The sequence below is a fragment of the Phytophthora parasitica genome (assembly GCF_000247585.1).
Source record: "Phytophthora parasitica INRA-310 unplaced genomic scaffold supercont2.2, whole genome shotgun sequence".
Lineage (NCBI taxonomy): Eukaryota > Oomycota > Peronosporomycetes > Peronosporales > Peronosporaceae > Phytophthora > Phytophthora nicotianae.
In genome coordinates, this window is record NW_008648988.1 from 2,343,939 (window position 1) to 2,371,663 (window position 27,725).

A 27,725-nucleotide genomic window follows, 5' to 3' on the forward strand; every position below is an offset into this window, starting at 1 on the left:
AGCGGTGTCGTCTCGTGGTTCATGGAGCAGGCCAAGATTAACGGAACACTGAAGGTGACTGGTGACGGCGAGCAGTACCGTGACTTCGTGTACGTTAAAGATGTGGCGCGTGCCATTCGCACAGCGATGCTCCTGGGAGACGACGAGTTCGACGTGTTCAACGTGTGCACTGGCATCAAATCCACTATCAAGTCGGTAGCGCAGCGAATTGTCGAGAAGTTCGGATCTTCGGCTGCAATTGTGAACGTTCCGTTCCGCTCCGGTGACGTGAAGGAGTCGGTGTGTTCACCCGTGAAGGCAACCAACAAACTGGGCTTCACAGCATCATACGACTTCTCCGATGGAATTGGTGAGACGCGCGATTGGTTCCTGTCGCTCTAGGGATGTTGCGTATTCCACGAATGATTCATGTGCCCTACGACACCTTGTATCCTGCACCGTGTATGCTTTTTACCTTAGATTTTCATCGGAGACGGTTCCATTCAGATAAAACGCAGTGCACGAAGAGAATAATAGCTGCAGCGATGTTCAGAAACTACAAGTATTATAGACTTTGGCTGCGTCGATGAGAAGATGGCTGCGTCTCACACTTCAACGTCCTCTGTAGTGAGCCTATCCAGGCAAGACTCGGCTCAGATCGCAGAAAACGCAGCGTGGATGTCCAGTGTGTCCGGCACTTTTCTCCTGATGTGTCTCCCCTGCTCACCGCAGTCGTGAGCCCCACAGTTTAACAAATGCGCGATCGTCCGAACGTGCTCGCTCGTTTGCGCTTACGAACGCTGCCACCCTCTCTACGCTCTGTCGACGAATTCCGAGCCAACTTCAAGATTGGGCAACGCAGTTTATGGCGTGGATGTATTTCACAAGCATTTCCGGTACAATGCCTTAGCGGCTAAGGCGAGAGGATGACTTCCAACGCTTCGTATGTGTCGATAATATCGTTCTTGAGGTGAGCCTTGGCAACACTTGCAACGTGCAATGCAAGCAATACAGACCGAGGCAGGTACAAGTAGACGCTCTTCGTTCGCGTTGCACCGACACAGATGGGAGAAGCGTTTGCGCGGCGTGAAGTTCACGGTGAACGGAGTGTCTCCTCGCTGCTGGCTTTCACAAGTGCATGCATGTATACATACATAGCCCAGTGCGCGAGCAGCTCTCCCGAAAGATCCTGCCGCCATGTTTACCAAGATGGGGCTGCGCTGGGACTTCTCTCGCTGTCGAAGTCTGCGTTGTCAGGCTGTAGGCAAGAAATTCGTGCCGAAGATACAGCCTGTTCAACATCAAAGCGCTCCACGTTGAAACCACCAAGCAACGCTGGACTTTCTGAGGGCAACATTAGAGAGGCGGGTCCCAATCGCCCATCCCACACTACACACAGTCTCCGCGGATTTAACTTGACTTCACTATTGCCTCCACAAGTCTGAAATCGCCACCTCAGTTGGCCATTCTCCTTGCCACCACCAAGCAATACCGCGCTCCACCTCTCGCCGTCCTCCAATGTAGGCTATGGCGCCACACTTTACACTCGATAATGTGTATAACTTAGTTTTGTATCCATGTTATGCGCAGCTTTGCCGACGACGTCATACACCTTAGAGGCTGAGCGAGTTCCCCACGCCGCATGAGGCCCAACCAGAACTACGTGCTGGCCAATGCGCGACCGGATTCGCTTCCCACTCAAACGGGCGCCTTCATCTCGGTGATCAGCTGCTCTGTCATCGTCTTCTCCTTCCTCTGGAAACGCAAGTGGCGACGTCACCCGAACCCGATCATCTACTGGAAAGCCGTCGTCGACTTGCTCTATGCGCTGCGCTTCCAGTACAACTGGGACGTGTACACAAATCCGCTGGGCTGCCGTGCACTCGCCACGCTCACGCAGTTCTGCATCTTCTCGTCCGAGTGTTGGTTCCTCTGTATGTCCTTCAATCTGTACCAGTGCTCCACCAACCCGTTCACAAATCTCAAGCACAATTTGCAGTGGTATCACGCCTTCTCGTGGACTGTCGGAGCTGTGTTCGCAGCTCTGTTGTGGCTCTCAAGCGTCCAGTTCGATCCCAAGATCCACCCGTCCTGCTTCGTCGACGAGACGGTCCCTAACGAACTTTTTGTCTACTACGTCGTGGTCATTCTAGCTGTTCTATGCGCAGTAATCTTTGCTGTACTGGAGACACAGACTCATCCATTCAGAGGCATGAAGGAGGCGCTGGAGGCCAAGAAAGACGTGATTCGCAGCGCCAGGATCTTCACGGTGGCCTATATCATCTACCAGATCATCCTCATCTCTTTCTGGCTTGCAGACGTGCTGTTTCTCGGTAACCACCCGCGAGCTCTTCATCTAGTGCGTGATGCGTCGTCTTTCCTCCAAACTGCCAAGGGTTTGATTGATTTGATCATCTGGGTGGCAATTAACGGCCTGGATTGTCGTGCTGGTCGATTGCGCGATACATTTGACAGTGATCGATACAGCGATATCGACATTGATCTTCAACCTCAGCTTAATGTCGCACTACGGAAGGAAGTGCTTCACTTCACGACGAGAGGAATTGTTGCAGCCTCGTCAAACACTCCCATGGTTACTGACGGTCGACGTGTGGTACATCTCCGTTTGCATGAGCTGGGTATGACCGTATGCTTCGACGACTATAGTCCAGCCTCGTTTCGCGACATTCGACAAGGTTTCGGTATCAATGAGACACTGTACAGGAAAGCATTTCTGGCGACGTGTCATGAGCGGCTCCAGTCGGGTGGATCCAGCGGCGCGTTCATGTTTTACACAGCTGATTATGCTTTCTTGGTGAAATCAGTGACAACCAGCGAGCGCAACGTGTTGTTGGATATGTTACCGGCGTACATCAGACATATGAAGCAGAATCCTGACTCTCACCTGACGCGGTTCTACGGTTGTCACTCTATCGAGATGTACGGCCAGGTTTTTAGCTTCGTGGTGATGGGAAACGTTATTGGGCGAACAAGCATGCATCAGTTTTTCGACATCAAGGGGTCCTGGGTTGATCGCAACGCTCCGGTGCGATAATTTGCTGTAGTATTTGTTTATTTACGCTTGTACTAATCTTAATGTTTTGACGACTTATTACAGGCGATTCCTCCTGGGAAAACTGTCATCTGCACGTACTGCAGCAACGCGTTCCAGTATGGCACGAACGAGAGCTGCGAGTACAGCATCCGTGGTAACCATCTGCCCCACATCGTGTTGAAAGACAACGATTTTCACCGGAAATTGCGCGTGGAGTCGGAAACAGGTAAGATGCAAATTACTGTCGAAACCATCATGAAGTAAAGTAGGACTAACACTAATTCTATTTGTCGGATTAACAGCTGCGGCTCTTGTCCGCCAACTTGAAAATGACAGCAACTTCCTGCGCGATCAAGGAATCATGGACTACAGTTTAATGCTGAGTGTGCACAACACGAAGTACGTTGTGGAACACTCGATCGATAGCAGGAAGCCGTCTCCGACAAAGCGTAAAGTGAGCTACCCAGTGTGCCACCCAGAAAGCAACGATTCCTTTTTGTCAATCGTAACAAATGGCCCAGACCAGACGGAAGTATCTAGCGACGAGGACTTGGCCGAAGTTGAGTCAGGGAACCGGAGAAAGTTCAACCGAAACTGTCGGTTCTCTATCGTGGGCCTGTGTGATGACAACAGCATAACTATTCAAGACAGCACCCCGCTCCTCAGTCGTTCTACGCATCGCTACAATTCCGTATCATACGGACCAGTCGATATGGCGTCCCGCACAGTTGACGACTCAAAATGGATCGGCACAAGAACTCTGGAAAAACGTGGCTACCAGGCCTGTGTTGTAGTTGGCCCGGACTTCTACACACTGGGAGTTGTGGATATGCTGCAAACGTGGACGTGGAGCAAGCGGCTAGAGCGTCTGTGGAAGACGCTTGTGCTGCGCCATGACGGCCTGGGCATTTCAGCAGTTCCACCCAGATTGTACGCTGAGCGTTTTCAGCGAAAAATGCGGGATATCTTAATGGTTTCGTCGGCATCGGTTAGTCTTGACTCCAACTAGATGGGAGTCTGGATAGATAGAATATGTATTGTGGATTAGTGACAAGTAAGGTCATTTGCCGACCCGTGTTCTGGCACATACGCTGCAGTCTGAATACCTACGACTCAGCTATCATCATGTCGTACTCCTGGAGTTTCTGCAGCGCTTGGAAAGCGGAATGAGTGATGAGGTTGTAGTCGATTTCTCCCATCTCGTCCGGTTCTGACAGTGCCAATAGCGAGCGCAATTGGCGGTCAGTGATCTCGGGGAAGGCGCTCCTAGTAGCTGCAATAACTTCATCACGGACGAGAACCCCGCGGTGGTTATCATCGACTGCCTCTAGTGCGTGTGAAAGTGCTTGCTCGAACGTGTGTTGGTTCATATCCAGCACTGAGTAGTACTCACTCGTCTTTCGATATTTCTGCAAGTACGCAGCGTACGGTTGTTGACTGTCGACATTGGTAAGTGCTAGCACCATTCCAGAGACCTGAGCTGCAAACTTTTCATAGTTTACGAAGCCTGTGTTGTCTTCTTGGGCTTCTGCCATCACAGCAATAATCTGAAGTCTGGTAAGCCCAATATCGGCAGCACGAAATAGGCGAGCGATCTCAGCAACTGTGAGGAGACCTGTATTCTCACTATCTCCACTCGCGAATACTTCCGTGAGGTATTGAGTAATCCAGTCTGGATTGCTGTGTGCTTCTAAGATTCCCTGGACGTAGGTATCCTTTAGCAAGGGGAAGCAAATGGGAACGAAATCTGGATAAACTACGATGTTCGTGTCATCCTCGGCTGGCGAGGCTTCAGACATGAGGATGTTCACCTCCCTGCGTGTGAGACCGAGGTCGGCATCTCGAAGAGCGTCCATAAACGCCAGTCGAGTTAACGCACCGACTTCATCCTTGTCTGCGCGCTGGAAAGTCTCGCGCAAAATGCTTTCCATCTCGTCCTGCATCATACCGTGCAAGAAAAATTCCATTTCGCGCTTGCTGAACGACGCGATACGTGCCAGTCGTTGTGTATGAGTTGAACGAAGTTGCATCAACGCCTGGATACCTAGTGGCAGGAAATCTGGAGGATTAACAAAAAGAATACACGATGCGTTCGTTAGCTGCGTCCAAAAGGAAGACTATTTGCACTGTTGGCAGTGGTACCTGTACAGCTGATAACGCCCCCCTCGTTCTCATCCGCCTCAGCATAAAGCGCTTTTAGCTCAATGTGAGAGATCTGTAGCTGCTCGCCAACTCCATCTAATATCTGAATAAAACAACCATGAGCTTCTCAATATTCTTCAAATATCCGAATAACCATCGTACCTGTTTGAATTGTTCATGGGCGATCATGCCTCCGTCCTGCTGAGCCTCATTGAGCGCAGTGACTACAAATTCCTTGATTGTATCTTCTCCCATCTTGATATACGCCGGAATCAAAGCATTCACGGTGGCATCGCCAACTGCTTTACTCGCCCCGCTTTGCTTCGTAAGTAAATCCTTGAAATATTGCGATCCAAAAGCGTAGATGGCCTCTTTCGTTTCCACTTTGCCTTGCTGCCGCAGCACCTCACGAGTGAAATTCCTCAGGACGTCAGGGAAATTGGCAGGGATTTCCATTGGCTTCGCATACTTGGACGCCATCGTCACGGAACGCTTGAAAGCTACGACGGCGAAAAACTAGTGATCATGAAAAGTCGCGTTTCTAGAAAATGTTACAGGATATGAAACGCCGATTTGCATGCATGTTGAGATAGAGATGGCAAGCAGCGACAGGATTAATCCGTGCACTCTGTAGCTTGTCAATGAGAGGGACCAGAGACTAAGGATAGATTAACATTCGTCTTATTGTAGTGTTATCGTGTATCAGAAGATGCTGATGGTTGTCATCACGTGTTGCCTGACAAGTGAAGACAAGCGAAGGATTATGGGGATGCATTATGCACAAGCGTCTGCACCTTAGAGAGCACGGCCACTCTGGACAATGCCCAGTGGACATGCATTTCTTATCACCAGCACCACTCAAACCCAACTTGTTGACATACTTAAAACGATGTGATCGGCATCGCTGACAAGTCCATAACAACCTGATTGGTTTGAGTCACGCGTTCTTTAGTATATGCGATGTCATTAGTAAGTGGCACGTGGCCACCGTGGGATGGCAGCTCAGCTCACCTGGCAAAGCGCAAGGAATGGTGAATAGCAATGCACCAGTGGTGCCACCATCGGGACCAGCAAGTTGATCGCTGCCATGATATTGACAGGAAAAAGATGTCTCCTCCTTCTTTGCAACTTGAGACGAGCTCGACCGCTTCAGTTTCAAGCGAACTCAACATTCACTTTTCAACTTCCCTGCCTCCGCACAAGTCTTCCGAATTTCCAGTATGGCCACTTCAACTACGGCTGACACGCCAACCAATTCCAAGCCCAAGACTCTTTCGGCCGCGTCGCCTACCAATTTTCAAGAGCTCAAGACTCCAGATGCGCTCGAGGGTGGAGCATTGCGTCCGGGTGGACCTCCAAATATCTACAGTCGAGAGACGATTGGCATCCTAATCCAGTATGGTGCACTGGGAGTGATCAACGGCACCATCTATGGCTTGGTGTATCCATTCCTCAATAACTATCTGAGAATGTCTGGGACTGCAACAGCTTCAGCCAAGGTGCTTGTTCGCATCCCGTGGACCTTCCGGATGTTCTTCGGTATCCTCTCGGACTGCTTTCCGATTTGGGGATATCGCCGTCGTCCATACATGGTTTTTGGGTGGATCTTCGCTACAATTTGTCTGCTGCTCATGGTCATTTTCCCGACGGGTGACCCGTACTATGGTGATCCGGACCTCGCCTATGTTGCCGCTGCCAACCTCACGGACGATCAACTTGCACTCATCAACGAAGACGCCCCCGACGCAGGAACTAAATTTATTCTGCTCATGATCTTCGCCAACCTTGGAATGACCATGGCAATTGCTGCTTCCGATGGTGTAGTTATCGAGTTAGCACAACGTGAACCAGCGGAAACACGAGGCTCTGCACTGACTATGATGCAGGTCTTCAAGCAAGTCATGTCCATCTTTTCGTCCGCCATGGTGGGCTTCGGGCTCAACGGTGAAGACTTCGGTGGTTCTTTCTCGGGTTCCATGGGTGTAAGTGCCATTTCTGCTGTATGTGCCGCTGCTGCATTAATTGCCACAGTGTCGTCGTGGTTCTTTGTGGCTGAGACCAAGGAACCTGCAAGATCTTTCCGCGAATACGTTGGTCTCCTGTTCGACTTGGTGCAGCATCGTGTGGTTTACCAGCTCATAGCCTTCCGGTTTTTCTACTTTGTGTTTTCACTGATGAGCGTGACGGCCGTGAGTCCCATTGAAAGTCTTTGGGCCAAGGTAGAGCCCGTGAATGATGCCATCTCCAGTATCCTCGCGGCTATTATCTCTGCGGGCTCACTCTATGTCATCAAGCGATATGGTCTCACCTGGAACTGGCGCACCATCGTCGTCATCACGCAGCTATCGGTTGTCTTTGTAGATTGTTTCCCTACATTCTTTACTATTTGGGATGTCTATCGAAGCCAGTGGATGTGGCTAGGTCCGCCTTTGCTGGAAGAAGTTCCAAGCACAATTTCCAAGATTGTATCGCAGTATGCCACGATCGAGATCGTCGAAGGTGGAAATGAAGCTGCTGTCTTTGGCTTGATCACCACGTGCCAGACTATCGCTTCTCCGTTTTCCACGGTCATCTATAAGAACATTGACGCACATTTTGACATTGGCAAAGCGTACCTGCAAGTCGACGACACATATGTACGCAACCAAGTGACCTACTGCTACCTCATCGCGTACGCCTTCCAGATCTGCTCAGTTGCTTGGGTATTCCTACTACCACGTCAGAAAGCCGAGACACTGGAGCTCAAACGCACTGGAGGCAAAAGCAAGTGGGCCGGCATCATCACCATTGTTATCTTTACCTTCTGCTTCGTCTGGTCCATCATGACGAACCTCATGACCATTTTCCCGTCAACTTCGTGCCTGAAAATCGCTGGTGGAACTGGTTGTTAGTGTTACGTCAAACATCGTGGCGTTTGCCTTGGTAACGTTGCATATGCAAGTAGACACGCATGTCGAGTAAAGGATCTAGCTCTATAGAGTTGCTAGATGGCAATGGAGTCTAAATAACCTGGCATTTCGTTCAGTTAAATAAAATCCTCTTCTTCCTCGTCGTCATCAAAGTCCTTTGGCTTCGCGGTGACACGACTACTGCCAATTGGTGAAGCAGGTTCTGTCCGATAAATGGCCGCTGCAACTGCTGCATCGTTAGCGGACACTTTCTTGGGGGAGGCAGGAGTCACTGTTCCAGGAGATACTTTAGCTCCTGCAGCTCCCTTGGCAAGAGCAAGATTGGGACTTGGAGGCAAGTTGAGCTCCACTTCTTCATCGGAATCGTCAATTGTCCACGCCGATGTCGGAGTTAGTGCCTGAAAAAAAGAACATACGACGAATTAGCGGTTGCAAGACAAAGTGAAAAAAATAGGGATATCTTACCAGTTCGATGTAGCGGCCGTCACCCGAGTGTCTTGTCTTCAGGAGTACGATGATGCCCAAAATGGTGACGCACCCGCCAATAGTGAACATGAGCATCTGTGTCCGCGTCATACTCACGTACTCTTCGAAGTACATGATGCCACCCAGCACACTCATGAGGATCCAAAAGCTCTGATATACCGGGATAACCACGAGTGCATCGAAACGTGCAAGTCCACCATTGAGGAAGTGGACTTGGAACCCAAGACAAGCGCACATGCCTGCGACAATAACGTACGAAGTGAATTGCGTGAACATGTAGAAGCCAGAATCGCCCCAGATCGCGCTCTTCAACAGCTCAACAGTCGACTTGGCAAGCAGCACCGATTGGCCCCCAAATGTTCCTGCAATTCCACCGTAGCAAATGATGTGGAACAGTCCTTCCTCGTAGTTGTGCGTGCGTTCGATGTAGCGGCAGAAAGTGAAGAGACCACCTAAGAAGCATACAATCAGCGTGATGTATGCGTACATGGCAGGTTGCTGGTAAAGGCGAATGAGATCCTCCAGCTCATAGGACGGAGTACTGTGTCCAGCAAAGATCACCGTCAATGTGACACCAATAAAGATGATCGCAGTAGCGATCAAGTTCTGACGAGTAACTTTTTCCTTGTGGAAGATCGGCGCAATGAGCATATTCCACACCAATGACAGCGCTGCAAGTGGAGCGAGTAGTGTCTGTGGTGCCATACCGAAAGCCACAAAGTCCAGTAGTGATCCAAGACACACCAGTCCGAAGCCGAGCATCCAGAGCGGCTGCTTGAGTGTGGTCTTCTTCACGTCTGCAGTGTCATTACGTGACATAGACAGCTTCTGAAGATTGATACCCACTGAGTTGAGCACGGAGAAGACGAGCGAGATGAGGAAGCCCGCCACCCACATGCCCACTGCTGGACCCGTGTAGCCAACCTTGAAGCACTTGTTGCTCTTGCTCTCCACCTGTGTTTCGTCAAATGTGGCGCAAACGTTACTGAGTCCCGGGCACTGTGTGTGCACCGTGGACAGACAAGATGTCAAGCAGACTTTGGAGACGTCACGACCCACTTCACACACTGGGAAGTGCACCGCACACTCCATGCGGTGCAGAAAGGCGCCGCATGCGCTGCTGGTGTTGGCGAGGTCCAGCGTCTTGATAGTATCCTCGATCTTCTCCTGGTTAAAGCTCCGATACTGCGGCAGCGTAGATAGCCGAGATTCGCTGGCATTGAGGTCGCTCCAGGCCTGGAAAGCCAGTAGTGCGGCTTCGTCCAGCTCTTCGTAGGAGGATTCACCCCCACAGACGGCAAACGACACGTAGGAGCAGAATTCGAGCCCCGACGGCGTGCCGCATGTACTAGAACATTCGTCAGCGGCAGTGGAGGCTAGCAACAGCGCTGCACAAGCCAGCGGCAGTCCATATACCATGGCGATCAGCAACGGACAGCAGCTCTTCGAAAGTGACCATTGTCTGGTTCAACTTAGGGCCGTTTCAAAAATAGATTCAAACGCTGGTTCTATTTATAGAGAGTTGGGAGTGATAATATTTGAAAGGTTGTTTGAATCGAGCCCTCAAAATTTATAAACTCACCCAGTACGTCAGAAGTTCAAGGAACCTCATGGGGAACAACGGGAGCAGCGCTACTGGAGCTCGCGCGGGCGAGTGGAAGGGCCCTTTTAGCGACGAAGTGGGTCGCAATAGATGCGTGTAGATGATGGCGCTAGTAGCTGATGGAAGTGTCTGTTTATGCTGTTGCGCAGGAGTATGAATGTCTGAAGAATAAGTTTGATGGAACCATCGCGACGGCTCCGTCCGACGCTGCTGCAGCTAATCTGCAGGTAATCTAGATGAGAAGCTCGTGATTTATAGTCCACATGCTGATACGTATATTCCTGGTTCAGATGTGGTTGGAGCTGCCAATCCCTGCTACAGCGCCGTCGGAATTGACAGAGCCTTTCCGTCGACTGGGCGCTGCCTTCTACCAGTTGTGTTTGCAGACGAAGGAGGATGGCGAGGCTAATGCTGCAAAGCTGCAAATGGTGAACTTCGCACAAGGAGGTGATAATACTGCAATTGAGTGAGCAGGGCTCATTGGATTCTCTCAATACTCACTATGGATTCCTTTGTAATTTGGCAGTGGCACAATGTGTTCGAGCATCGTCACAGGCGATCTGTCGGGCATTGTTCCGGCTGTTTGCATCGAATGCTCAAGCCACTGCGATGACAGAACAAGAGCTGAGCCATATGATGTTTGCCTGCTTGATCATGGCTGAAGGTGGAGAAGTAGAAGATGTGGATCGGATGGCGCATGTAGCAAAGACTCTTGCTCGTGCTGCGATGCCACCATCGGCGGGGTCTACCCAGGCGTCCAGCGACGACTTTGTCCGATGGGTTGGAGCGCAGTTCCCTCTTCTCTACACCATTTTCATGTCGTGGATGGCGCGCAAGTGTTTCGAGTCCCTGACCAAGGCATCATATGAAGCCCCACAGTTGTCCCACAAGAGCGGTATTTTATCCAGGTAACAAGCATGATGTCGAGACTTGTGCTCAGCCTGTTGTAGTGTGATTAATAGTGCTAACTCATGCATATTTTTACTCATGTAGATCATACTTTGTGGCGTTATCCACAGTGACGACGTCACTCCAGACACCGCTTAGCCGACTATACACAAGCGCGCAGGATGGATTGAGCTTCAACCGCCTGAGCTACCATATTCTAGGCTACTCTGGCCCGACACTGACGATCATTCGAGACACCCAAGGAGGTAATCTTTGATTGTGCTAAAAACTTATCAGTATTTTTACTCACCGAATTGCGTTCTAGCCGTGTTTGGTATGTTCTGTGATACCGAGTGGAAGGAGTCAAGCCGCTATTACGGAGGCAACGGATGCTTCCTTTTCCGACTGGCACCGGAAATCGCCATTTATCGAGTATCTGCAAGCGGGGCCAATGAGAACTACATGTACCTGAACTCGAAGGGTTTCGCGTTACCGCGTGGACTCGGCATGGGTGGGTCGACAGACAAATTTCGGTTGTTCCTGAGCGAAGATCTGGATGAGAACAGCTACACGACCGCCAAGTGTTTGTCCTTTGAGCCAGGTCGTTTGTCATCCAGTGAGCAGTTCGTGATCGATGCCATGGAGGTGTGGGGATGTGGTGGAGAGGAAAGTGAACTTAGCCAGAAGGCCCATCGCCAGGAAACAGCAGACCTGATCAACCGCGCACGGAAAGTTGACAAAGCCCAGTTTGTTGGCAATGACTTCGACAAAGAAATGTTCCTGGGCAAAACGTTTGGACACGGAACGGACAAAGCTCGGATCGCTGACGACGAGCAGTAAGACCATGGATTTTAAGAGGAGCAGAGCATATTTGTGCAGTTATATCATCATGGAAGCTTCCTCACATTTTCAAACTTGCGGAACTAATTAGAATTATCAAACATTCGATGGCACTACTCGCCCATATCAGCGTCGTCACTCCCTTCTCCATCAACATCGTCCATATCCTCTTCATCAGAGTCGACGCCATCCTCATCATCGTCCTCTCCATCATCATCTTCATCTCCTTCCTCGCCCAGATCATTCTCGTCGTCACCATTAACATTTTGATCGTAATGGCAACGACGTGGGCCGTCCAGGACGTTACAGTTCTCCTCGTCGTGGAAATCGCCGCGGAAGGTGCTACAAACTCGCAGTTTCCCTTGCTTGGTACCATACAGGAACCCCCCACCGCAAATCGGGCTGAACAGCGCAATGTTAACATCGTCCATGGCACTTTCCACATGCGACAACAACGCCATGTCTTCCCATCGATAAATACGAGTTACGCGATGAACTGGGAACTCCGTCTCACTATAATATACAGAAAAGTCAGTGGCCAACAGAATCGAGAAGTAAAACCAAGTAGCTCGTAACTTACCGTTGTATGCGGTCTCGTACTCCATAGCCAAGTAATACATAAGCTGATGTAGGCGAAATCTTCACTGAAGTAACACCACCTGCCGCAGTCTCCGCTAAGTGACACGTCTGGACAACGCGTCCGAGTTGTTCAGGATCCAGAGATATCAAGGCTAGCCACGTTGACTGGTTCTCGGACGATAAGCGTCCTCGACGGTTGCGCTGATTCCTAGTGAATCGTGTCCGACTTAGCGCAATGTTTGGTCGAATTTGTGAATATCTCTGTTGGGGGACGGCAGCGGGGGCGGCCGTACTCCGTGCTGGCTCCATTGCTGCTGTATACCGGTGGATGCTATGCGGTGGGTGCAGCCGGGGTCTCACACGTCGTATCTGCTGATTCATGTACTGATCCATCGTAAGGGACAAGTCTGCGGCTGCTGATTGTAGAGCTGCTAACATATTGGGAGCACCCGTGTGCATACCAGAAAGAGGTACAAGTCGTGGTGGTGGTGGGTGGATCGGGAGGGATAAAGGCATCGTGGCAGGCAGCGCTTGTGGACTGACGTTATTCCCTCTTGCCGTACGTGCTGCAGCGCCAGACGAAGAGCTGCTTTCGTTTGAAGCTGTAGCTTGCGGGTTTGATACAGACACGTCATTGACGTCGTCACTAGGACTCGTAGCACCACCGGCAGTCGTCTCTTGTGTGGCTGATACGGAGGATAAAATGCTCTCCAAATCCGTCGCAGCTTCATTTTCGGCCTCCATCTCCACTTCTTTCTCCGCTTGCCGCAGAGAAAAGTCAGCACATATCGCCAAGTACCGTCCGCACCGCGAAATGTCGAAGCCGCCGTCATTGTAAATGAGAGCATGTGAAAGAATTACGCGGCTGTTGTTCATTGCCTTCTTCGTCAGTAGTGGCTCCGGCGACAAAGCCCACGACGGATCGAAGTCCCACATTGTCAGAGTGACCGTAAGATCTGAGGGCGGAGCTTGGCCTTGTGGTCTCTGCATAATAGTTAATACTTTAAAAATCGTGTTGCAACATAACGGGATAAGTCGATGCAATGACGTACCACATAGCGCTCATTCGCTTCTCCGACCATGATCTTGGACGGATCCGGCAAAAAGGTGACAGAACGTAAGGTCTGGTAGCTGAACATTGCGATGCGCGGACATGTGTGCTGTAAATTCAAAGCAACGGATGTTAGTCTTTTGTGTGTAAAATATCGTGTTCTCCTATAAAGATAAAAAGAGGGCTAACCTGGTAATCCCACGTGTACACACACGTTCCACTAGCAATCGCCAAAATGTCACCCGACGGGTGGAAGGAAATTGAGATAATTGCGTGGCGAAGTGTCGACACGTAGAGGCAGCGGCCAGTCTCAATATCCCAAAACCTACAATTAACAATCCAATTAGCTCAGCTATCCCTTGTAAGATGTTGATAGTCGTTATCACGAATCGAACGTACCGAACTTGAAATCCTAGACAGCCAGAAGCTACATATCTTGGATCCGTGGGGTGGAATTTGACACTCCAAGGAGTTCGGGGGTGGCCCACCAACGTCTGTGTCATCATAAACGCCACGTGAGTTCTCCCATACCACAATTAATGTACCATCATAATGCCAGCAGTGAGCCTACCTGGATAACTTTGCCGGTTTCAATGCAAATGATCTTGACTGTGTGATCTCCATGGGTCGAAGCAAAAGTTTTCCTGCGTGAATACGTCCCCGAAGAGAAAAATAAAATCAGTCTCTAAGTTTCACCCATCAGCTTGTTCCTCCAACTATTATACACACCCGTCTGGACTGATAGCAATAGAGATCGTTGACTTGGTCGTCTGTGGCAGCTCGAAGTAGCGACTCTGGTGCTGTTTCCGATAGAAATAATAATCAAACACAGCACAAAAAAATCCTGGTCAGCATTTCCTCTTGCCCACTGCAACGCAATAGATCGCACCTTGGCGGCGCTTTCACTCTCAGCCCAGAAGTTTTCTTCCTTGTCCTCTCCAATGGCTCGCACAGTCTTCTGGCGTCTAGAGCCACCGAACTCGCGACGAAGCAGCAAGCTAGCGATATTCTGCTGGTTTTTGGCATGACGAAAAGAGTTGGGCACACCCGGAGGGTTCAAATCCGCGGCGGCGCGCTGCCAGACCTTGGAGTCCATGGCGGGGGCGCGGAATAAGACGCAGGGAGGGGGGAGTTTCGACGGTGGCAGAAGCGACGGCTTCCTGTCGTTATCTCGCGACACAGATCACTGATGGATACAGGAAATGTAGGAGAATTGACCTGTAGAGAAGTGGTCGGCGGTCTGCGAATCTCTTGGCGTATGAAGCTACTAGTGCTCCAGAGTCTTAGTCGTCCTCTTCTCGCTCTGCTCAAACTCACGCGATCACTTTTTAGTGTGTGAAACCGGAAGATTGACTGCTGCCACCAGATGCCGATAGGTCCACCGCCAGATGGTGGCCTGAACTGTACATAAGAGACAGTCAGCAGTCTCACCAACGACTGTACAACATTCGCGCAACATGCAACATTGAAGTCAAAGTCGCAGCACATTTGATCGAAATTACGGTAAAAACGAAAGGGTTTTGTGAACGATGCAGGAATCGCACAGGCTTCCTCATAAACGCTTGTCGTCAGCATGTTGAAGCTCACACCTGCGGAATAACTCCATGTTGCGGGGGCCAACGTCATGGTGCCGTCACAGGAACACTAGCAGTGCTAAAAAATAAAATACGACATGTGCTAGTCTAGCACGTATCGTTTGTATTTTTCAGCATGGGGGTGAGTGGTCATTAGTCGCGATCCCAGCGGCAAGCCATTGTCAAAATTGACCAAATCGAGCTGTCACAGGTGGCACCTCTCCACTCTCCGATGGTGCCTGTCAGGTGATATTTGTGCTTATTTGTGAGTAATCAAGTCCTGGTTTCTGAAGAAGGCTGAAAATCGAGTACCATTTGAGCATTTACCGCTCATATACTCAAGGCGAGCTCAATCGCTAAAGTCTGATGTGAGATTAACTGACCAAACATTTATAGTTTGAGCCCGGAAAGGTCTGTTTGATGTCATCCGAAGGCAAAAATCGGGTTAGTGAATATGGAGCATATCCTATCCTACTCATCTCAAACTGTCTAGGGTGATAGTTTACTGTTTATCTAGGAACATTCAGTATCGCATTTAGTCCCGGCTCCTATTTTTTAAGGCCGTTCTGTGCCTTTCAGAATCAAGCTAGAAACGGTAGACATGGACTCGTATGTGCTATAACCGAAAGAAAAAAGCCTGTCACAGAAGGCTTCGGTCAAAGTTGCTACAAAATAAACATGTATTGATCAGATCATGATCCAAGAATAACATACTGAAAAATATACTGGAAAAAGCACATTCTCTTTTTCAGCTTACATATAAAATATAACTTGCTCCACGAGCAGCTATCTGTTCTCTATGACATACAGTATCATTGCCAGGTGTCCTGGCGCATAAGTTGTCAGCTATATAGTTCGTTTGAATGGAGATTCTCAAATGAAGTGTAGTAAATCGCCTTGTTGTTAAAATTCCATTAGTATTATTAATACCAAGTACAAAAGGAAAAAGGAAGACAGAAAAAATGGCGTTAGGCAAAACTGCTTGTCAAGCTTCCAGGTGAATTGGTGGTGCTGGACTCACTTGTATTCCATTTGTATCGACTGCAAACGAGCTAACAGTCGCCGAAGACACACTTTGTGCGATCAATTTGCGCTCGTGACACACCTTTTCTTCTTCTGCATTGAATCTGGCTGAGGTGATTAATTCTGTATAATTTTCGTTGAATCAACACTGTCACGAACAGCGCTGGTCTATTTTTTTCTCATTTGAGAACCGCCAAGCTCCTCTGAGTCGCGCAGAATATATCAGTGCAAGAATTTAAACAGTCCCTTTTTGGAATAGACTGATATAGCGCTCTAGATCCGTAGGATGGCGTCCTCTGGTGCAAACGTTGACTACCCGCTGGTGACAGCCACGACCTTCGATACAGCCTGAGGGATTGTTTAGCACCGAGAACTTAGTGATGTCACTTATCGATCAGCAACAGTTGGGTTAATTCGATCTAGCTCGGCGTCGAACGCCTCTTTAGTCTTGTTGTAAAAATCGTCCAACGACAGATAGACACCGTACAATGGATCGCACCTCACTGATAGCCAAACTTCGCAAAAAAAATTGCCTTCTACGAGCATGAAGTTTGCACCACGCTTCTTCGTAGGGTTTGTTCAAAAAGCGATCTTCATGAGCATGCAATTTGTTCTCCTTGATAGTGTCTACACCTCCATTAAAGCTTGAAGGCAAACTGACTAAAAATGAAGATCTCAGGTAGTCACTGGGCGACAGACATGTCTGTAGATGTTAAACCACCACAAGATGTATGGCACAATCCAGCTCACTTCAGTTCGCTGACACAATAAAATGCATTCCTTCTCTGTCCCACGAATTTATGGCTATTTGTCAATTTTCCCCCTAAATATATCTGTAGGTAGAATATTCATGCACTGACACCCTTGTTCGAAAGCTTTCGGAAAAACGGTTCTCCTCATATTTTTGTGTTGTATTAACGACAAGTAGGATGTAAATAACAGCGCAAGGGTGGCGCCAGATTGCAGCTCGATAAGGTTTTTTTTTTCGTAATTCCACTCCAAAAAAGCGATATTAAATCGAACTTTAACCAGATGCTCTTTTTGGGTATCTCAATACATATCGCAAGCCAAACCGCTCACAATCGCGCGCAAGATCCCTAATTAGGCCCTCAAAGAAGTGAGTTTTTTTGTCCGTTAACATAATTGATGGCATATCATTCGAAAATTCACACACACACACACACAAAAAACGAAATAGGCATAAATTCGTGGGACAGAGGAAGTATTAATGCCCGGGCTCGTATTGTAGATTTTAGTATGGGAGCTGTCACGAAAAGCGGTACGGATAAGTCAGTCCGTCTTTGTTAAAGGGAGATTTTTATGCTCCTTGTTTGACAACCTCATATTATGAGTCATAGTGGTCTCAGACGCGATCATTGAAAGATATCAACAACAGCGCAGTCTCAGTACGTCATGGCACCTTGCATCTACACACTCTACCTGCGACAGCTCAAAAACGAATCTTCGTTAGTCCAGCTCGGATCAACTTAAAACCGTAGTCGCTGTTTTGAGAGTGACGGCGATGGAGGTGTTGTTTTTTTTGGCAAGTTGGATCAAGGCATTTCAGCCGCCGGCATCACTCGAGATTCAAGCTGGCTACTTTCAACCTGGTCGTTTTGCCACTGGAACAGCCACTTCAAAATGGATAGAATCGAAAAGACTGATAGGAAGAACGCAAAATTCACAAACGAATCTGAAGCCCTCTTTTTTTGCAACTCGTCCCATACTGAACTACAGTCAAATTGCAACTCCACAAACCATTTCTGAGAACGAAAGCTTGCAGTCGCGAACTTGCTTCCTGGGGTCGAAGCAGTACTGTCGATCAGATCGCGACTGCGACAGAAGAGGGAGGTCGCCTTCAACCCGATACGACAGACCAAAGCAGAGACCCGCAGACTCGCACCAACAGCCATGGGCGCGGCCAACAGCGTGCGCAAGCTCACAATCGACAGCATTGCGCTGCTGGAGCAGCTCGAGCCCAACGGGGCCGAGCTGGCCGCCAAGCGCGCGGTCCGGCGTCGCGTACAGCAGTTACTCCAGAAGCAATGGCCCACTTGTCGTGTGTTACCCTTTGGGTCGTCCGAGAGGTGCGTCGGAGGTTGAAACGAACAGGAGAGAAATCTGCACCCACGTGAAGGAATGATGGTAATTGTGTTTGTTTGCACTGGCAGTGGTCTGGGCTTTGGCGGGTGCGATGTCGACCTCGGTATCTACTTTGAGGACATGGATGTAGACGCCCAGGGTCAGTTTTCGCCTCAGGAGCGCGTGGATTTGCTCGCCACGGCGTGCGATCGCCTCTCTGGAGTCTTCCAAGTGCTGGAATTCGTCCGCAATGCGCGCGTGCCCGTGATTAAGCTTTGGGACCCCAAGCGACAGGTACAGCGGCATCGCAGCCTTTTATGAGGTTTGGTCGTGGATTTCTAATGGCAGCTTCTGCTTTGCAGGTGGCTTGTGACGTGTGTGTGGGAGGCATCAATGCGCTGCTGAACACGGCCCTGCTCAAATATTACGGCCAGGTGGATCCTCGAGTGCGTCCCTTGGTGTTCGCTGTCAAGTACTGGGCCAAACAAAGGGGTATCAACGACTCGGTCAATGGTACACTGAGCTCCTACGGTAAGCGAAAGTCCTTGGCTGCGATGTTTTGGCTCTATCACTTTACTTACAAACATTGTGTTGATAAATGTGGCAGGATATACGTTGCTGCTGATATTTTACTTACAGTCGCACTACGCGGAGATGCAGTTGCCAACGGTGATTTCACTTTTCCAAGATCTCCAGTCGCAGAAGAAAGTCTTAGTGCTACTTGAACGTCTGCAGTCGTTCCCGACCATGGACCTGCCGTCTACGTTTGGCACGTCCGAGATGAACTCGGTTGGAGCGCTACTTGCAGGTTTTTTCGACTTTTACGCGCGGCGCTTCAATATGGAAGACGAGGTGGTGAGTATCCGCATGGGACGAGCGTTGTCGAAGACGACCAAGTGGAGTCATCCAGTGTCTTGGCGACTGAGTATTGAGGACCCGTTTGAACTGGCACATGATCTGGGGCGTGTGGTTTTCCACAGAAAAGGTCAGGAACTCATTCGCTCGGAGTTTAAGCGTGCGAGTGATTTACTAAGTAACGATCACCGCCTCGAGGATATCTGTGAACTTGATGAAACCTCGTGGAACCACATGTCGTCGTGCTACATTTGCCGCGGCAGGGATCACGTAACTCGAGACTGCGGCCAACTAGTACGACAGCGATTGACTTCAGGTGGTGGCAGCAATGCGATGCTGCACTTCTCGGACTGCTGGTATTGTGGAGAGTATGGCCACTACAAGGCGGAGTGTCCGATGCTCTTCTTCCGTGATATTCCTCGCCCAGTTGAGGTGACTAAAGCGGACGATATCTCGGTTGCAGAAGCGACCTCTGAGTCAGGCTCCGGTCCGCTCGTGGGATTTGCTCCGGCTTCACCGCCCATCGCGACTCCAGCTTCTCCTGCTCCGAAGACGATGTCGCCACGTGTCTGCAAGGAGCGTCCTTGGGAGCGAGGACTCAGTCCAAGCAGCTCGCCGATGCTTCGCTTGTCCAGAAAGAAGAAGCGTGCGCGTCATGGCTCCTTATCATCGATGTCTTCCTCTTCCCCGTTGCCATCGTTGAACTCACCGTCTGGAGGCCAGTCGCAGTCGTGGAAGCGTCAACAGCAGCATCGCTATCAACTGCAACGACAAGAGCTGCGTCGCCGCAATTTCACGCTTCTAGAGCCGACAAGGAAATGCGGTGGCAATGCTCGTAGCGGCAGACCGTACGTCGGAAAGGTACTGTGCCCGTCCTAGCGAGACGTTCGCCACCATTTTTTCATTCCTAGTTTTGTTTATTAGTTTGCAGTCTGGATATATTTTAGCTATTGACAAGGGCACAAGTCTGCCCAAGCAAGATGATCTTAACATCTTGTCCAAATGTAAATTGAAAGAATTATCAAGCAAGTCACCGATGCACATGTAATTTGTGGATCTTGACAGGAAGCGCATGTATACTAAGCTTACTAACTATTGTAAAGCTTACCAAAGAAGTCGACTACGGCTGCAGCCGGCTGGAAACTGCATCGATATGCGAATTTGACTCAGCCAATTGCGCAAGACGGATATCTGTCGCGAGTGTTGGCTGGGCGTCTGGAAATCTTAGAGTGACGAGATGATGCACTTCACTTCAACCCGAAGTGGCAGTAGCTACGTTGTCAGTGGCGAAAATACAGTACAAGGATTTCACCGAAGTACTAACGTCACCTGCTCCAGTATGAACGAGTTTTTGAAAAATGCTAGATTTAAAAGCTGTAAATCTCAAAATCTAATTTTTAAAAAGGAATTTAGAATAGAAAGCTAATCAATCGACTGGACGCAGTCCAAAAGCCACCAACCTGTATTACCAGCATGTCTGTCCGGAGGAACGTGCGTCTGCGCCGCGAGTACCTGTACCGCAAGGGCCTCGAAGGGAAAGAACGTGCGCTGTATGAGCACAAGCAGCAGCTGAAAGAGGCCATACGCAGTGGCAAGGCCATCCCGACGGAGCTGCGCAGCGTTGAGTCCAAACTTCGCCATGAGATGGAATACGACGACGAGGCCCACGAGAAGCCGCTCAACCACATCGATGACGAGTACAAGAACGCGGGTATGTTCGACCCAAAGATTGCCATCACTACGTCGCGTGACCCGAGCTCGAGACTCAAGCAGTTTGCACAGGAGCTTCGCCTCATCTTTCCCAACGCCATTCGTCTCAACCGTGGTGCGCACACTATCGGAGACGTAAGCAGTTGAAAACTAGCAACACTATATTGAGAGGCTAGCTCACTAATCTGTTCCCTATTGCAACTGCAGTTGGTGGAGAGCGCCAGATCCAACGACTTTACAGATCTGCTACTGGTCACGGAGACCCGTGGTGAACCAGGTACGACAATGAAGTCGATTAGTTGACGCTGTTGCCGAGTGCTGACGGTGTTTTTTTTATACTAATTAGACGGTCTGGTGGTGTGCCACTTGCCTTACGGTCCGACGGCCTATTTCTCGCTGAGTAACACTGTGTTGCGTCACGATATCGAAGACCGTGCTACGATCTCGGAGGCGTATCCTCACCTCATCATCAACCAGTTCGAGACCCCGCTAGGAAAGCGCGTTGCCAACATCCTGAAGCACTTGTTCCCAGTGCCCAAGCCGGATGCTAAGCGCGTTATCACGTTGTCCAACGACAACGACTTTGTGTCGTTCCGTCACCACGTCTTCAAGGTGACAGGACGCGAGGTGGAGCTTCAAGAGTGTGGCCCTCGCTTTGAGCTGCAATTGTACCAGGTGAAGCTTGGCACGCTCGACCAGAAGGAAGCGGAGAACGAGTGGGTCTTGCGGCCGTACATGAACTCCGCCAAGAAGCGCCGTGTGTTGTAGACCTGCTGTCAATTGCCAGTACGCACGCTCATTTTGCTGAAATAGATGCTTTTTTTGTTTTTACTTGTCAAAGCACAGCGTCTGGTGCTGTTATCCATTATCGAGCTTCGCTACACCACAAGACACGCTCTTCTACTTCGCTTACAGCGACACATTGATTTCCGCCTGCAGGAAAGAATCGCCAGGGATACGAGCAAGGATCTTGCTGAGTGGATCCACAGGAGGCGCATACATTTCGAAGGTGGCAGGCGCCGTCGTGATCTTGCTTAAGTCGAGATGGAAAAAGGTCCAGCAGCCCACTTCAACCTCCTGAGTGACAAGACTTCGATGCCGCAGCTCCATCACCGCCACACAACCTAAGACAAGCAATTATTATCAGTGCATGCCACCAAAGACATACTTAGAAGTGGTAGGACTATGAACTCGTACCGTCCTTGAGATGCTCGAGCGGTGTTTGCAGATACCAAGTGTTGCCGAACCACCAGTAGTTACCTCCGGTCTGGATAAGCGACTTTGGAGTTCGCTGTGCTGTGTCAACGACCGCACCCTTATAGTCCATGATGTAGAGGTTGAAGTGTGGCGTCTCCATAATAGGACCAGTAGCCACTGCAATAGCGCCCAGGAACACAGACACATAAGTGCTGTCGTGCAATCTGTCTGGTGGAGGCAAGAGTGAAGGAGTGACTGGAGTCAGTTTCTGGACAGGAACCATTCCGTCCGCTTGGGGTTCCTCAGGCTCAACCGGACTCTCCTCCACCTTCGGGACATGGGTCGCTGGGTTGAGAATCTCCTTCAAGTCCTCCTCCTCGGCAATATCCACGGCCGAAAGCCCCTTCACATTCTTGATACTTGAGTCTGCGCCACGCTTCATGAGAGTTTCAACCAGGTCATAACGCTCCAGCTCCACTGCATAGTGTAGTGCGGTGTCTCCATTCACATCGATCGCATTCGGGTCAGCGCCGTTCTCAATGAGCCAGACGCAGACCTTGGCCGCCTCGAATCCTTCGTCTTCGTCATTCTGTACTGCCAAGTGCAACGGGGTAAAGCCCAACTTGTTCTTCATGTTGACGTAGTCGCGACGCAGTCCGCTGTCAATGCAGATCATGTTGTGGTTGGGAGGACTCGTTGTGGTCACACGCACGCCCTGAACCTTGCGAATGGCAAGCATCCATTCATGCACCTCTTGTTCCGTGTCGGCGACAAATGAGAGCATGCCATCAGGGTTCTTGGAGCTCTTAAGACGCGGAGACCGGATCTCGAAACAGCAGTCCACGTCAGAATTACGCTTGATTGTGGCGTCACAGAGCTCGACAATCTTCAACGGAATCTTGTCCTTCTCGGTCTTGTAGTAGGACAAACAAACCTCGTCCACCATCACATAGCGCTTCGTAGCCCAGCGAGTCCCGCTCGCTTTGCGAAGGAACCCCTCCTTGTACACTTCGATCTGGACTGTAGTAGGGAGAACTGGAGGAAGTCCACCGATAGCTGATGACAGACGTCGGTTGTTTCCTGTCTTGGAAGACACGAGAGTACGGCGACCATTGCGCTTGGGTGCGTTGTGATCACCAGGTTTGAAGGTTGGCTGCATCGAGAACGAAGACGTCGAGGCGGTGGACATACCACGCATACGCGGGTCGAAGCCTCCCACAGGACTGCGATTGCCAATAGACACGCTCTTCGATGGTGAACGTGACGATGGTGTTGTCATGGACGCTGTGCTAACGCTGGAGACAGATCGAAGCTTCGCCTCGGGCGTGTCATCACTAGTACTGCTCGTGCTACTAGCGCTTCTTGTACGTGCAGCCCCGAAATCGAAATGAGCGCCAGGGGTTGAGTTGCGGTTCGCAACCTTCGCAAGTAGCCGTACCATGTCCAAATGTGCCAATCGACTAGCATAATGCAGCGGTGTACTGCCCGCAGTATCCTTTCCATACACAAGATCCTCAAGTTGAGGGTTTTCCTCTAGAACGAATCGCGCCAAGTTCAGATCTCCATTCTTCGCTGCGACGTGGATCAACGACATCATTTCGTGGTCACGATCACGCACACGTAACATCCCTGGCATCTCCTGCGCAATATGAAGCACCTCGGTTAAGTCGTAGGCGTTAGCGGCATCAAACAACGCTTGTGTGCGGTTCCGCATTCGCACACGAGATAGGAAGATCCGAACCACAGCGAGAACTCGAGCCATCGACCGACGTCGCACATCTGCCAGTTTATGCGCTCTCTGCTGGCGAAAGACACTTTGAACCTTGATGATTCGCTCAACCGTTTGGCGATACTTCTTACGCTGCACGTAGCCCCGATAAAGTGCTTGGGTTTTCACCACTCCACGACGGAAGCGAATGAACTGCCGACGACCCAAATACGTACGCACAGCGCTCTGCACCACACGAGCCGCCGACCGCAATTTCAGGTAGCGAGAACGCTCAAGTGACATGCGTGTAAATGCTTGAATAGTGATGATCTTCTCCTTCGTTTCGCGGTACTTCTTTGCTTGTGCATGACAGCGCCAGAGTGATTGAAGCAGTGTCACCTGTCGGTCCCGCTTGGTGTATTCCTTGCGAATTCGGTGCATCCGCCAGAGAGACTGAACAAGGATAATCTTCTTACGTTCATCGAGATACCGCTGACGACAGATCACCATTCTACCAAAGGCCTCAATGCGTGTAGCCATCTTTTTCTCACGTAGGAATTTACGGCGCACGAGTGAACGACGAATCATAGCCTGAGAGTTGATAGTAGCTTCTCGGCCCTTGAGGTATTCGGTACGAACACGGTTCGCTCGCACGCGAGCTTGGATCATAATGATACGTCGACGAGAAATCTGGAAGTGACGACGCGCCAGGAAGCCGCGAACTATACGAGCGATCTGGATTTGCGCTTTGTTGCGTGCAACAGCGCGCATACGAGCCTTCTTACCGTATTTGAGGCGAGCATTGAAGCCACGACCTGCAGCGTGCAACACGATAGCAGCCTTCTGCATCTCACGATATTTGTTGCGAGCAGCGTAGCCCTTGTATCTGGAAGCAATCACATTTGCTGCGTTGCGCATCTCCAAAAACTCAGCTCGCTGTCTGCGCATCTTGCGCGCATTCGCAACTTTAGCTGCAGCGTGTTTCTGCTTGAGGAAGCGTTTGCGAGCCAAGTAGCGTCGCACTTGGGCTTGGATTTTCGTTGCGGCAGGTGGAGCTGTACGGAGATAAAGCGCATACTTGCGAGCAGCATTGCCCCGGGCGTGGCTCTGCACGAGGATGGTTGCCTTGCGCAGTCGTTGGTACTTCCGTCGCTGGATAAACTGTCTTGCCACGGCATTAAGGAGCGTGATGCGGTGACGCATAAGCTGGTAGTGACGCTTGGCCAAGTACATACGTGTCATGGCTTGAATCCGAATGGCCTTCTCGCGCATGTCCAGGTACTTTCGACGTTGCTGTCGACCACGAACATGCTTTTGGATGACGATAGCGGCCTCGTGCATGATCTTGCGCGCTTCGTTGTCCAAGATACGCAATTGACTGTCTCGAAGGAACACCTTCTTGTGTCCAAGCTGCCAGTTTTCACGAGGAATGAAGCGAAGGATCACTTCGCAATAACCTTTCTCTGTCATGCTCGCCCGCTTCTCCTTCGGAACGTTGCGAGTCAGGATTTGATACTTCTCGTGGAATTCTTCAAAGAGTCGTCGAACTGGGAAACCTGATCGTCGGATACGCACAGTCTCCATGACACCGAGGTAGATCAGCTGGTTTAGAATCAGCTCAGCATTCCAGCCTTGCGGAAAACGCAGGTTGTTTGGCTTCACACAACGCACGAAAGAAGGCGCCGTAGCCTTGAGTTCCACCATCAAGTTGGCCATCTGATCACGGAATTTCCGACCAACAGTCATAGTACCAGTCATCTTATTGCCCATTTTACGAATGGGTTTGCGCGGGTTGGCACCGCCCGATGCTGCGCCAGCCTGATCTAGTGGATACAACTTCCGCAGGAACTCACACTTTGAACTGTCCATCAACGAGATCAAATCGTTGTGCAGAGAATCATCGTTCTTTTCCAAAAAGCCGTTGACATTGTACGTGACCTCTCCAGCGTAGTGGTGGATCACAAACTCGTCCGTGGCGAATCGAGGCTTCGAGTAGTAGATAGTACTGCCCTCCGGAACTTTTCCCTTTGGCAGATGCGTCTGGTGTAGTTTCTGAATAAAGTTTTCATCACTGGCGCGTCGTCCGAGCATTCCTTGTTCATCCAAGAGAGGCAGGATACCCAACGGCTTCTTATCAATTAGATCAAGACACGGCCCATTGTCCTTAAACTCCAAACGTGAAAAGTCGATGCCTTCTTCAACATATACCTCCTGCTCATACACGAAAACGTGCTGGTTGAATTGCTGCTGCAACATTTCGTTCGTGTAGTTGATACACAGCTGCTCGAACGAATTCACTTGCAGACTTTCGAAGCCAAAGATATCCAATATGCCAATAAACTTGGAGCCAGCACCCACTCCAGCACTGCCGCCAACATTGGACGTCGACTTGTTGATCTGGGACACGAGCCAGTCGAAAATCTTGCTGAAGATGTCCTTCGCCAGACCATTACGCGATTTGACAGACTCCACAGCAGTTAGAGCGATTTCTGCCACTGAGCCACGAGCACCAGCGGACATCGTACGCTTTGTGAGGGCGAACTCGAGCTCATCCGGTGTCACCATCATCAACTCAGCCAAGTTCGTGACGTCCTCTGGATGAGCAATCTGGGACTCGTTCTTGGCGTTCTCAGTGAACTCGACGTTACCCAAATGCAAGACGCAGGCTACGAGACGGAAGATAGTACGCTGTAACTCTGGCGGGATACCAACTGTACCCATGGCTTCAACAAGCTCCTTGAAGTCCTTCTTGTCGTTGATTTCCGGTACCTGCATGCAGTTCCCTTGGTTGAGGAAGTAAAATTCGCTCGCAGGCTTCAATTTTAACGCGTTCTTCTCTTCTGCGGATAATCCAGCACACAATTGGTAGAAGACGTGGTAATTACGCTCGGATTCGGCACTACCGACAATACGACTCTTTTCCAGCAAGAAGTGGCTCGTTGTAGCACCCGAGATGGTGCCGTCTGCATGGTAATAGATCTTGATGAACTTGCCGAATCGACTACTGTTGTCGTTGCGGATAGTCTTGGCGTTACCGAATGCCTCCAGTAGCGGGTTACTCTGCAGAACACACTGTTCCACCGAAGATCCACCGTTCTCCGCCTTTGGAGCCTTTGGGGTCTTCTTGCCGATCTCCGAAATGTTGGCCAGATACTACAAGATACCTACAAATTAGCTACCGGAATCAAAGAATTACTATCACAGTGATAATTGACGTACCCGCATAATGTACTTGGAGGCCTCCGTCTTGCCGGCTCCACTCTCTCCCGACACGAGGATGGACTGACATTTACCGTCTTTCATCATTGCATGATAGGCTCCGTGAGCCGTCGAATAGACGTGAGGCACGGGGTTGTCCAGTTTGCCAATAGAGTCGAGTTCTGGGAAGTTGTAGAGCATGGGGATGTTCTTGTACGGGTTGATAGAGATGAGGATGTCACCAGTGTAGGTGTAGATCTTGTCCTCGAGATAGCGACGTCGCAGTAGATCCAGCAGCGGCGCCTCGTGCAGATTGTCCATCTCCGCCACATTGTCCAGGTTCACTGAGTGCGATGGATCGTATGGATGCACCTGCTCGAAGGTAAATTGTTGCTCCGAGTCGGCGTCGGGCAGCAGAACGTGTAACTTCTCGCCGTCATCCTCCACCACAGTGCCCAGCTGCCATACATTGCGAGGGTCCGGGCACCAAACCTTCTCTCCCTCACGGCGTGCCGCCCGCTTCTCCGCCATCACTGCCTGCGAGTCCGTATGCTACAATAAAGAGTGAGCTGTTCGGGGGGCGGAACCTTATGCTCCTGATTTGGTGAGATACGATTTGGCCCGAAATAAATGGTGCTTCAAGTAGAGTGAAAATCCAGCTGTGTCCCAAATTAAACGTTTAGGCGTGGGTAAATTGAGTAGAGAAGCAACGCAATTTCAAGTGAGCAGTGCTTTCGAATTGATGCAGATCGCCATGTTCATGGCGTGAAAAGCAATGACGTTGTACACGTAGCGGTTGCAGCCAATTGAAACGCGAGAGTTGTAGAAATGATAACGTCGAGTCAA

General features: G+C 50.2%; 11 protein-coding genes across 12 annotated transcripts in view; 6 read left to right on the top strand and 5 right to left on the bottom strand.

The window, feature by feature from the left end:
- PPTG_02786 (hypothetical protein) overlaps positions 1 to 381 on the top strand; it is a gene marked incomplete at both ends in the record, with an annotated part of 3,304 nt that extends 2,923 nt beyond the window's left edge. Inside the window, one exon of the mRNA XM_008894052.1 lies at positions 55 to 381. Within this exon, the coding sequence (XP_008892300.1) occupies positions 55 to 381 (327 nt within the window). The remainder of the gene's footprint in view (positions 1 to 54) is intronic.
- Positions 382 to 432: 51 nt separating this feature from the next.
- Positions 433 to 1,315, bottom strand: PPTG_20975 (hypothetical protein). Its single transcript, XM_008894407.1, has one exon. The coding sequence runs from the start codon at positions 1,176 to 1,178 to the stop codon at positions 861 to 863; it is 318 nt and encodes a 105-aa protein (XP_008892655.1). The 5' UTR covers positions 1,179 to 1,315; the 3' UTR covers positions 433 to 860.
- Positions 1,316 to 1,621: 306 nt separating this feature from the next.
- Positions 1,622 to 4,043, top strand: PPTG_02787 (hypothetical protein; the record flags this gene model as incomplete). Its single annotated transcript, XM_008894053.1, has 3 exons — positions 1,622 to 3,025; positions 3,098 to 3,260; positions 3,337 to 4,043. The coding sequence occupies 3 exons, from the start codon at positions 1,622 to 1,624 to the stop codon at positions 4,041 to 4,043; spliced, it is 2,274 nt and encodes a 757-aa protein (XP_008892301.1).
- Positions 4,014 to 5,656, bottom strand: PPTG_02788 (hypothetical protein; the record flags this gene model as incomplete). The annotated part of the gene is made up of 3 exons (XM_008894054.1): positions 4,014 to 5,093; positions 5,177 to 5,279; positions 5,339 to 5,656. The coding sequence occupies 3 exons, from the start codon at positions 5,654 to 5,656 to the stop codon at positions 4,141 to 4,143; spliced, it is 1,374 nt and encodes a 457-aa protein (XP_008892302.1). The 3' UTR covers positions 4,014 to 4,140.
- A 740-nt stretch (positions 5,657 to 6,396) lies between these two features.
- Positions 6,397 to 8,229, top strand: PPTG_02789 (hypothetical protein; the record flags this gene model as incomplete). Its single annotated transcript, XM_008894055.1, has 1 exon — positions 6,397 to 8,229. The coding sequence occupies one exon, from the start codon at positions 6,397 to 6,399 to the stop codon at positions 8,065 to 8,067; it is 1,671 nt and encodes a 556-aa protein (XP_008892303.1). The 3' UTR covers positions 8,068 to 8,229.
- Positions 8,165 to 10,050, bottom strand: PPTG_02790 (hypothetical protein). The gene is made up of 2 exons (XM_008894056.1): positions 8,551 to 10,050; positions 8,165 to 8,483 (listed from the first exon to the last, which is right to left on the bottom strand). The coding sequence occupies exons 1-2, from the start codon at positions 9,988 to 9,990 to the stop codon at positions 8,202 to 8,204; spliced, it is 1,722 nt and encodes a 573-aa protein (XP_008892304.1). The 5' UTR covers positions 9,991 to 10,050; the 3' UTR covers positions 8,165 to 8,201.
- A 100-nt stretch (positions 10,051 to 10,150) lies between these two features.
- Positions 10,151 to 12,537, top strand: PPTG_02791 (hypothetical protein). The gene is made up of 6 exons (XM_008894057.1): positions 10,151 to 10,250; positions 10,324 to 10,401; positions 10,465 to 10,621; positions 10,701 to 11,082; positions 11,168 to 11,328; positions 11,388 to 12,537. The coding sequence occupies exons 1-6, from the start codon at positions 10,182 to 10,184 to the stop codon at positions 11,900 to 11,902; spliced, it is 1,362 nt and encodes a 453-aa protein (XP_008892305.1). The 5' UTR covers positions 10,151 to 10,181; the 3' UTR covers positions 11,903 to 12,537.
- PPTG_02792 (hypothetical protein) lies at positions 11,845 to 14,877 on the bottom strand. The gene is made up of 8 exons (XM_008894058.1): positions 14,422 to 14,877; positions 14,262 to 14,332; positions 14,104 to 14,176; positions 13,932 to 14,026; positions 13,722 to 13,857; positions 13,534 to 13,641; positions 12,483 to 13,465; positions 11,845 to 12,415 (listed from the first exon to the last, which is right to left on the bottom strand). The coding sequence occupies exons 1-8, from the start codon at positions 14,626 to 14,628 to the stop codon at positions 12,016 to 12,018; spliced, it is 2,073 nt and encodes a 690-aa protein (XP_008892306.1). The 5' UTR covers positions 14,629 to 14,877; the 3' UTR covers positions 11,845 to 12,015.
- A 2,931-nt stretch (positions 14,878 to 17,808) lies between these two features.
- Positions 17,809 to 20,138, top strand: PPTG_02793. Of its 2 annotated transcripts, XM_008894059.1 has the most exons (4): positions 17,809 to 18,216; positions 18,301 to 18,505; positions 18,574 to 18,742; positions 18,819 to 20,138. In XM_008894059.1, the coding sequence occupies exons 1-4, from the start codon at positions 18,041 to 18,043 to the stop codon at positions 19,943 to 19,945; spliced, it is 1,677 nt and encodes a 558-aa protein (XP_008892307.1). In that variant the 5' UTR covers positions 17,809 to 18,040; the 3' UTR covers positions 19,946 to 20,138. The 2 variants fall into 2 exon arrangements, with proteins under 2 accessions (XP_008892307.1, XP_008892308.1); XM_008894060.1 differs by having other exon boundaries at positions 17,809 to 18,505.
- Positions 20,139 to 20,477: 339 nt separating this feature from the next.
- PPTG_02794 (hypothetical protein) lies at positions 20,478 to 21,741 on the top strand. The gene is made up of 3 exons (XM_008894061.1): positions 20,478 to 20,911; positions 20,984 to 21,053; positions 21,123 to 21,741. Exons 1-3 carry the CDS (start codon positions 20,540 to 20,542, stop codon positions 21,542 to 21,544), a joined length of 864 nt encoding a protein of 287 aa, XP_008892309.1. The 5' UTR covers positions 20,478 to 20,539; the 3' UTR covers positions 21,545 to 21,741.
- PPTG_02795 (hypothetical protein) lies at positions 20,948 to 27,484 on the bottom strand. The gene is made up of 3 exons (XM_008894062.1): positions 26,901 to 27,484; positions 21,974 to 26,834; positions 20,948 to 21,900 (listed from the first exon to the last, which is right to left on the bottom strand). Exons 1-3 carry the CDS (start codon positions 27,408 to 27,410, stop codon positions 21,686 to 21,688), a joined length of 5,586 nt encoding a protein of 1,861 aa, XP_008892310.1. The 5' UTR covers positions 27,411 to 27,484; the 3' UTR covers positions 20,948 to 21,685.
- Between the last annotated feature and the right edge of the window lie 241 nt (positions 27,485 to 27,725).

Excerpts from the sequence above, each read along its gene's own strand:
- PPTG_02795 (XM_008894062.1), bottom strand. The coding sequence starts at position 27,410 with ATGGCGGAGAAGCGGGCGGCACGCCGTGAGGGAGAGAAGGTTTGGTGC. Across the intron at positions 26,835-26,900 it reads CCTCCAAGTACATTATGCGG|TATCTGGCCAACATTTCGGA; the intron begins GTACGTCAATTA and ends GGTATCTTGTAG. Across the intron at positions 21,901-21,973 it reads GCTCGAGCATCTCAAGGACG|GTTGTGTGGCGGTGATGGAG; the intron begins GTACGAGTTCAT and ends TGCTTGTCTTAG.
- PPTG_02790 (XM_008894056.1), bottom strand. The coding sequence starts at position 9,990 with ATGGTATATGGACTGCCGCTGGCTTGTGCAGCGCTGTTGCTAGCCTCC. Across the intron at positions 8,484-8,550 it reads ACGGCCGCTACATCGAACTG|GCACTAACTCCGACATCGGC; the intron begins GTAAGATATCCC and ends TCTTTTTTTCAG.
- PPTG_20975 (XM_008894407.1), bottom strand. The coding sequence starts at position 1,178 with ATGGCGGCAGGATCTTTCGGGAGAGCTGCTCGCGCACTGGGCTATGTA.
- PPTG_02792 (XM_008894058.1), bottom strand. The coding sequence starts at position 14,628 with ATGGACTCCAAGGTCTGGCAGCGCGCCGCCGCGGATTTGAACCCTCCG. Across the intron at positions 14,027-14,103 it reads AAACCGGCAAAGTTATCCAG|ACGTTGGTGGGCCACCCCCG; the intron begins GTAGGCTCACTG and ends ATGATGACACAG. Across the intron at positions 12,416-12,482 it reads GTACGAGACCGCATACAACG|TGAGACGGAGTTCCCAGTTC; the intron begins GTAAGTTACGAG and ends TGTATATTATAG.
- PPTG_02794 (XM_008894061.1), top strand. The coding sequence starts at position 20,540 with ATGTCTGTCCGGAGGAACGTGCGTCTGCGCCGCGAGTACCTGTACCGC. Across the intron at positions 20,912-20,983 it reads GTGCGCACACTATCGGAGAC|TTGGTGGAGAGCGCCAGATC; the intron begins GTAAGCAGTTGA and ends TTGCAACTGCAG. Across the intron at positions 21,054-21,122 it reads GGAGACCCGTGGTGAACCAG|ACGGTCTGGTGGTGTGCCAC; the intron begins GTACGACAATGA and ends TATACTAATTAG.
- PPTG_02791 (XM_008894057.1), top strand. The coding sequence starts at position 10,182 with ATGGGGAACAACGGGAGCAGCGCTACTGGAGCTCGCGCGGGCGAGTGG. Across the intron at positions 10,402-10,464 it reads CTGCTGCAGCTAATCTGCAG|ATGTGGTTGGAGCTGCCAAT; the intron begins GTAATCTAGATG and ends TTCCTGGTTCAG. Across the intron at positions 11,083-11,167 it reads AAGAGCGGTATTTTATCCAG|ATCATACTTTGTGGCGTTAT; the intron begins GTAACAAGCATG and ends TTACTCATGTAG.
- PPTG_02793 (XM_008894059.1), top strand. The coding sequence starts at position 18,041 with ATGGGCGCGGCCAACAGCGTGCGCAAGCTCACAATCGACAGCATTGCG. Across the intron at positions 18,217-18,300 it reads CCCTTTGGGTCGTCCGAGAG|TGGTCTGGGCTTTGGCGGGT; the intron begins GTGCGTCGGAGG and ends TTGCACTGGCAG. Across the intron at positions 18,506-18,573 it reads TTTGGGACCCCAAGCGACAG|GTGGCTTGTGACGTGTGTGT; the intron begins GTACAGCGGCAT and ends TCTGCTTTGCAG.